This window comes from Perca fluviatilis, chromosome 8 (assembly GCF_010015445.1).
Source record: "Perca fluviatilis chromosome 8, GENO_Pfluv_1.0, whole genome shotgun sequence".
Taxonomy (NCBI): Eukaryota; Metazoa; Chordata; class Actinopteri; order Perciformes; family Percidae; genus Perca; species Perca fluviatilis.
Genome location: NC_053119.1, coordinates 21,559,406 through 21,567,958, shown reverse-complemented (window position 1 = coordinate 21,567,958; position 8,553 = coordinate 21,559,406). Strand labels below are relative to the sequence as shown.

The 8,553-nt window shown below is 40.7% G+C and overlaps 1 protein-coding gene across 1 annotated transcript; it reads right to left on the bottom strand.

Annotated features, from left to right (window-relative positions):
- Positions 1-1,251: 1,251 nt before the first annotated feature.
- On the bottom strand, positions 1,252-6,546 carry LOC120563349 (E3 ubiquitin-protein ligase PDZRN3-B-like). The gene is made up of 3 exons (XM_039807470.1): positions 6,063-6,546; positions 5,812-5,901; positions 1,252-1,301 (listed from the first exon to the last, which is right to left on the bottom strand). The coding sequence occupies exons 1-3, from the start codon at positions 6,450-6,452 to the stop codon at positions 1,275-1,277; spliced, it is 507 nt and encodes a 168-aa protein (XP_039663404.1). The 5' UTR covers positions 6,453-6,546; the 3' UTR covers positions 1,252-1,274.
- Between the last annotated feature and the right edge of the window lie 2,007 nt (positions 6,547-8,553).

Here is an 8,553-nt window from a genome sequence, read left to right as displayed (position 1 = left end):
CCGTCCTGGCTAACACTAAGCTCTGAGAGCAGAGATAGTGAGAGGGGAGGGACATCCAGCGAGCGAGAGACACGCCAGATGTCAGGCTTTATCCCAGCAATGTATCCGTTGAGCCAGCATTCCCCACATATTTTAAAGCAAACAAAACATACTATAAGTATTATGACAATTAAAGAGCTGTACCTATGAAGGTTAAACTTCATTCTGTGTTTGTCGAATTACTGAACTGTGGTGCATTATACAAATATTTTGTCCACCCCATTTATATAAATGAGATAAGAGTAAATATAAGAAACATCTCAACAAAAACTGACCATTATTATAACCGTCATTAAGAAAGAATGTACTGCTGACAGCTGTATTTGAATGCATTAATATTAGCTAGGTGTATCTAATAAACCAGCAACTTCAGGCACGTACACACAAAGGGGCTGCAATGTAATATGGTAGAGGTGTGACAAGATCTCGTGAGATTAAAACATTACGATATTTCTCGACGGGGTCAGTTCACAAGTGCAGAATTACGTTGTTACTACTGAGAAATAATTCACATTAAAACATTCAGTGCCAAATTGCGGTACCTGAGAGTGCGTAAGCTTCTCTGTCCTCTCTGCATGTTTCACAGAGAGCGGAGCTCAGCTCCAACACGCATGCACACACGCACGCACGGTCATGAAAATAAAACAGGCTAAAAAATAATAAGATAATACAGGAATAAACGTTAGAGTGCAGTGTAAGAAATTAATAATTATTTGATTTAATAGGCTGTAGGGACGGGTTTGGGAGGAGAGAGGGGCACAGCAGTTATCAGGTCTGAAGAGGTTAGGAAGCCATTTGAGTTTGTGGCAAAACCTTTCACAGTGCTCATTTTTCATTTTGTGACTTTCGATTGAATAAAAGACTATATTTCCAGTAATATTTCATCATTTAAGTTTTCTTTAAAATAGTGTTAAAATCTGTCTCGTTCTCGTGAACCCAATCTCGTGTCTCGTCTCGAGGCCTGAGTGTCTTGTCACCCCTATAATATGGTTGTATATTTTACTCTGCCGATGTTTTCAACGAATGCATCTAATTAGGAACATAAATTGTCATCAGAGTGGGAAAATCAAAACAGTTCATCTGAGTTCACAATTATTTACTCTCCAACCTCCCACAGACCAAACTAACCAACATCCCACCGACATTCAAAAGGGGCCTTTCAGCAGGTAGGGACACATTTACCTAGTGCTCCTCTTTTACGAGCATGGTGGTCTTTTGCCGAACAGTTTTCTTTTTCACACCTCCTGCCTAAAACAACAGACCTGGACTGCTTGAGTAAATACATGCAAACACATACAAACAGACATTAACAGCAAGGAGCAAAACCCACAAAAGGTGCATGGTTTACTCTACAGCCAGCCACTGCTCTTGGTTGGTCAAAATCCACAACCCTGGAATCTGCAATATACTTATCTCAATATTTGCCTAATTAGAAAACAGGGGCACTTGCCAAGAGCTTTGGAAAAAACATTTTGTTGCCAAACCAACACCTATGAAACTGAAAAAAACAGAGATAAGCAGGAGTAAGACATTAAATAAGAAGTCTAAATGCCGCTAAAAAGGCATTGAATAATTATGTGCTTAACTAAATCAAATGTATCTGAATTGATAAATCTAAATTAATGCAAGCTGTTTGTTTTAGCAGCTGTGTGTGTGTGTGTGTGTGTGTGTGTGTGTGTGTGTGTGTGTGTGTGTGTGTGTGTGTGTGTGTGTGTGTGTGTGTGTGTGTGTGTGTGTGCGCATGGAATTGGAGAGGAAATAGGAAATGGAGAGCAGGGCGGTCCCTCTCTCACAGGCGAAGGATAAACAGCTGCCATGTAAATTCTGGGTAAATGGCGTCCCAAACAGAGCAGAACAGGTACAGAAAACACCTCCAGAGGGCTAAAGCACACAAGACATGGCAACCCCATATGTAAACAAAAGTTTAAAAGGGACTGTTAGATCGACTCAATTTCCATTTCCAACCAATCCCATTTTCTTGATCTGTCAGCTGTGAGGGACAGGCAGCAAACGGTAAACCAATGACTTTAAGCTATTTTATCTGAATACAAGCATTCTCTTTCATTTTCAGTAAAGTGCTTTGGGGAATTGGAGCACAAAGAGACTATAAAGCTGTCTAGACAAGCAGTAAAAAGATGTGTACAACTGTGCGCCCAACTGATTTGACCATAAGACATCTGCCTTTGTTTGCAGCAACATATAAAGATGTTTTTTTCTTGTATTTCTCAGGTAGTTAAATTTGATTTTTTTTTTTTTTAAACCACACCAATACCCAACTTTAATGGGGAAAATATATTCAGTTGTTTATCATTATATGTTGGGGTTCAGTCTGGGCAAGAAAAACATCAAATAAACTGACATAAAAGCAGAGAAAAAAAAATATCTTTTCCCTTGTCGTGAAGCAACCTTTTCATGTAATCTTTTGTTATTGAAGCAACAAACTGGCCTGCTTTTGTCCCCGCCTCTCATGCAAGATTGGATTTTGATGAGCCCGATACTCAAGTTGTGTACTATCCACTCATTTCCTCACTCTACCCTGACCCTTTCTTTTCTCTTGATCTGAACAAAAAGACGAATTAGCTGGAGCTACTGTACTCTCACTCTCAGACAGGTGAAAGGGCTTCAGTGTTTCTGTCAATAGCCCTTCCCTGAAGTGGTGCGGCCACAGTCTGGGTCAACAAAATAGATTTTTACTCTCCTGTGCAGTAGACACAAAAGCGTGGGTAATGGATGTTGAAAAGAAACTGTCCATTGTGAATTACATGAAAATGTTGCTTGGTTTCCAAACTGACTTCAACTTCTGGATTTGGGGGATGTTGGCTGGAGACAAGGAGGAGTTTTACCTCAACTGCGGTTTCATTTGTGTATTCATCTGGTTTTAAACAAAGATATGGACAAATGGGGACGACTGTATGTTTTTGCAGCGGTGACTAATCCTGTCAACCGTTTCATTGTGGAGTCTTGCTTCCATTATCCCTTTTCAACATAGCAGAACAGGCTGACTCACACACAGCCACCGACTGCATTCACGGTCAGCCCCAGTGAACAGATCAGCTGGATCTAGATCAGCACATCTCTGAGGTACAGGGAAAAATATGCTGTAAATCGCATTAAGTCACAGTCTTCTCTGTATTTATCTCCTTTTCACACACACACACACACAACACTGAATAAGCTCTCTCTACAGCAGCCATCAGGATCATTGACAATAAAGAACAACTGGCATCTGTGGAACTGCTTAGTTGCTGGAGCCACTTCAACAATAGACTCAAAGCTTCTTTGTTCATGTTTTTAACAATAATGTCATTGTCCGCAAACCAATAGAGCAAAAAAAAAAAAGAAAAAAGAAACCATTATGCAAGGTGTAACTCAATTAATTAAGCCAACCAGCACATCAATGAACGATTCGCTAAACCCGTCCCCCGAACAGCGATTGTCCAATCATAGCTTAGCAACCGTAACCTAGCACGGCAGGCCTGTAAAGCTTTCTCCACATAATGAAGCGGTGTGCATGGGACAGTAATAAGACCGATTCTTAGCATTTAAGAGTTTGGAGGGTGGTAGTTGTTTTTTTTTTAGCTTCTCCAAAACCAAAACACAAGAACTAATTGTTAGGAATTGAATAAAAAGTGTGTTTAGCATGCCCAACTATATACATAAGTAACAAGTGTAGCTCCAAAATCAAAGAGCATATCATTAACGCTAGCTGACTACATTTTTTGTGGGGTTACAGGTTGCATAAGAAAAAAAATGTGTAATATAGTTTCCCCAGTGGTGGGGGAGCCAGTCCTGCAAGCTAAGTTAATACATCAGAGTTTAGGGTAACGTTAGCAGCTCCAACCTGCTCTTTATTCAGCAAACCCAGCCAAACTCGAGTTAGCGTTGCGGTTGCCAAATTCATCAACTAATCCACATCCCCAAAGTCATTATCTCTTGTAAAAGTTGGTCATCCAACTCTGTTGTCCATGCAGACAGAAAACCCATCACTTTTCCAACAAAGTGGATTTCCACTAAACTGTAAAACTTTGTTTGATGAACAGCAACCAAGCTCTCTCAAGTATTGGAAAATCCATTTGGAAGCAAAAGAAGAAAACACAGCGAGAAAACTATTAAACAGGCATTAGAGTGGAGTTTTTAGACAAGAAAAAAAGACAGCTTAAAATAGATGCTTGGTGCGTTTCTGCCCAGCACTGGCAGAGGAGAGAGAACAGTTTTCCACATTAATCAAAAGTGAGTCTGTTGCACTCACAGCATGTCGTAGGCAATTAGAGAGATACTTTATTTGACCGTCACCTCGATTAAACCCATCCACCCTCAGCTGCAGCCCAAACACAACAGTCTCTGACTGGATGGTTAATAACACAAACCTTTAGGCTACCTTGTGAACTTACTAAAACAAGAGCTTTTTTTTTTTTAGATATAGACAAGCATGGGGAGATTTAATAAATTAGATTGAGGAGCAGCTAGAAAACATGTCCATATAGTTTAGCCTGTCAATTACATACACCAAACACAACACTGAGAGTGTTTAGTTTTCTAGTATTTTTCATTTCTAGCATGGCTCCAGCAGGCATATGCAAAAAGTCCGTATGGGGCTCAAGGCATTGAAGAAGATGCTCACTCATATACTGTTCGTAGAAACTATCATAATTTGCACAATTTCAATGAAATCTCATCAGATTTTTCTACTAAGAAATTTTTGGGTTCCATTTTTATTTGCAAGGCTGGACTAGAGCTAGGATGCCGTGATTCTAAGTGAAATGTGATAAAGTGTTCTGACCTCAAACTTTCCAGAAAAGGTAGGACACTACCCAGATAATAACATTGGATCAGCTGAAACCCAAAGAAAATGATAAAGATCACTTCAGATGGATGGACAGAACAAGTTCAAATCTAGGACATGAATGGTATCCTCCACAGAAGTCAGAGGTGTGACAAAGCTCTAACTGGGGCACTGAGGAGATCACATATTGCTGGCAAATACATACACTGTATTAAATATATACAACATATTCAACTTGGTAAATTCATTCTAGGGATCGACCGATATGGAGTTTTTAGTTCCGATACCGATTTTTTTTTTCCATTAGCCTTAGCCAATGACCGATACGGGCTGCCAATTTTCTTGAGGCAATATTTGGAGCCAATACTGCTTTTGCTCACTCAATTTACATCATAAAAATGTAAACCCTGCCACACTGGATTTGTTTTTGGAATCTGCTCTGCCATTTCTTTAAAAATAAAAAACCCAGATCGGTGTCACTTATCGGCCCGATATATATCGGCCGGCCGATAAAATCGGTCAATCACTAATTCATTCGTCAATTAACAAACGCTCGCTGTGAGAAAAATAGACCACAACATAGCAAATGATAAAAGGGGTTATTTTCTATGAAAAGCCTTCACTCAGAGTTTGTTATCCCACTCCATACTGTAGCATTCACTGTGATCCCAAAGTCAACATTTACACAAAGAATCGTCTTTCAGCAGGGTTAGGATTGAGCTTTGGCAGCAGGTGAAACAAAGTAAGAAGAGGCAAAACCCTGGGGCACAAAGAGCTCTGCTTTTAAAAAAAACACCCAATCCCTAATATCAACAACATTGGGAAGTGTCTCAGTGGGCACCAACAGTGACACTGCTGCCACTGGGCATTTCAGATAAACACAAGCTTGTGTTCTAAAACTTTTATGCATGAGCCATCAGTGTTTCCAGCACTTAAAAGGGAAATAATACAGATACAGAAGCTGTGCGCAGTGAGTGTGAACTGCTTACCTCAGGTGCGTTGAGCTGCTCCTGTGGCGTTCCCTCTGCTGTTATATCTGATATCTGGCTCTGCGTGTCAGCAGCTGTTCTCACATCTCTCTAATTCAGCCAACAAACACAAAAGTGTGTTAATCGGCCGGTCTTGTTTCAATGTATTTAACATCCAGTCTTGACTCAAAGTGAAACCATAAATCATACTTTTCCAATATTTTTGCAGTTGTTGCACCACATGCACGCATCAAATAAATCATCCCTCTCACCTTGTAGTACCCAGTGACCTGCTCTGCAATGCTGCTGATGTGCAGCATGTATTGGTGCAGTCTCCGTTGGTACTTGAGAGCCGATAGCTGGGCCTCGTTTTGCAGAGTTGACACCTGGGCTAACAGGGACTGCTCCCTCCTGTTCCACCTGAGCCTCGCCATCCGGGTTTCATGCTCCAAAGTTGCGCTTCTTGCTTCCAGCGCATCGGTGACAGTGCGCAGCGCGTCCACACAACAGTGGTCCCCTCTGTTAACATCCTCACAGGACAGCAGGAGCCCGCATCCTTTCTTACAAACACCTTCACCACGATGGCCCGTATGGAGCTCTGTTTGCGACTTCATCCCGATTGGGTCCTTTTCCGCGTAAGGAGTTGGGCAATCAGCGCACATAGTTTACGCAGGAAACTTTTCCTGTGCAGTCAAAGAGTTATGACAAAGTTATTTTACAAGTCTGAACACATGAAAGCGTGAGTGCACCAAAAGTTTGACCGGTTTGCGCAGCTCACGCTGAGCTGAGGGGCTCTGCCACTTCTCGCACTACATGAGATGTTGCTCTGAGGAGTAAAATGTGTCTGAGGAAAAAACGTCAGCCTGCTGACTCACTTCTGCTCTCTCTGGTCAGGGTCATTGCATTTTTCCTGCTGTTCACATTAACTCATATAATGTTTTGGACTTTAATTTAACGTCAGGTGTAAAACCATCTTTACCGGTAGTTTTTTTTCAGTGCAGTTTAATTTAGTTGTGTTTGATTAAACTGTGTCCAGCTGTGATTGGTGCTGTGCACTTGATGTGTGTCATAAATCCTCACCAGCAGAGGTCGCTCATTCTATCACACACTTTTAAATGGTTTTCTTGGCAACAGAGCCTTCAAATTGAGATAGAAACAAGTCAATTTAACAGTCCACATCATGATTGGCATTATCAGTGGGGTTTTATTGTGCCTCATTTTAACCTTATTACATTCATTTAGTTTACCTCTGGAACAGGTTCTGCAGTGATGGCTTGTCAGTGAAACTTTGATGGTCCTTCAGTGGTTAAACCCTGGCTTGTAACACAATATCTGTATGAAAACCTTCACTAATAAAGCCTTCCTGCATGAGTCCCGGCCAGTCTTACGCTGACACAGCATGACATATTGCACATATTGCAGGCATCTCAGAGAGGGCGTCACGTTTCAGGTCTCCCAGCAGCAGCAGTCTGGTTCTAGTCTGCTGTGCACCACTTTAAAGTATGTTTTGTGTTGTCTGAGCTGTCAAAGAACAGGTGTAGGTTTACAAAGACAATAGCACAATCTGCCCTGGGACTGCACACCTGTCTGCAAAAACACATGCTCAAGGAGGTCAGAGGAGTGTATTTTTCTTCCTGCCAATCAATGCAAAATGAAATTGTAGCACTTGTATAACTTTATAATGTGGTATTAAATTAAATCATTTAAAAATCAACGGTCAGCAAATAGCTATATTTCCAGAATTGTATGAGTTTAAAGTCTGGAGGATAGGATCTGGAGGAGCAGTCTGAATCAAGCGGCAGCCTGTGAGTGTATTTTTGGAGGAAAGGGTTACACCGCCACCTGGGATCAGACCTATCACACAGGCCATATGCTTGGACCGATAAGCCACTGAAAAAAAGTTCTCCATCTTTTGTTCTCTCTGTGAGCTGATTTCAGTGAATAACCATTAAGACCCCTGATTGAAACGGAGAGATGACTTAAAGCTCAATAAGTATCTAAAATCTGATTAATTTGGTCTGACCTAATCCATGAAGAGAAGTGATATCAATCTGCTTTTCATCTGCTGGATACCTGATAGGAGACAAAACTCCAACAGCTGTTTCTGCTTGAAAAACTAGACATTGACAGAGTTGGCCTTATCTGTAAGTGAGGACAGATTGAATGGCTATCTGATATATTTAAAGAATAGCTTTCTCCTGGATGCAGACATGGTTGATAATGGAAGATACTCATAAATCATAAATTATGTTCTAGTTTCTCTTATTTGGTTTGTGAATGCTGAAAGACTTCTATGACTATTTTACACATAACCAGTCTAAAGTTACAGGATAAAATACTTAAGTCCCAAGGCAGCAATGACTAAGGACATACAGTAAGTGATCAAGTTTTTCTTTTGCTTCCAACAAGGTGTGAAAAGCACCTGAGACCACCAGTTGTCCGACCCCAGTGGAGAGTCTGTCTGAATTTGATAGCACTTTTTACAACCTTTGACATTGCTTTGTGTGTATGTTTAAAGGGAAACTGCCGAACTGGAAATATTCTTCTGGGGTGTGTGTAATACTGGCTTTATTGGATGGACTTCCAATCTTATAACAATAACATCAGTATTTTAGACTCAATTCATAATTCATTCACCAGTGAACTCAGGCTGACTTACTGTGAACTAAAACTTATAACCGGGACTTTCTCATTACATTTCAATCTTTATTCAGTGCAATTAATATGATAAAGATCAAGATTGTGTGATGTGATTGAAATTTC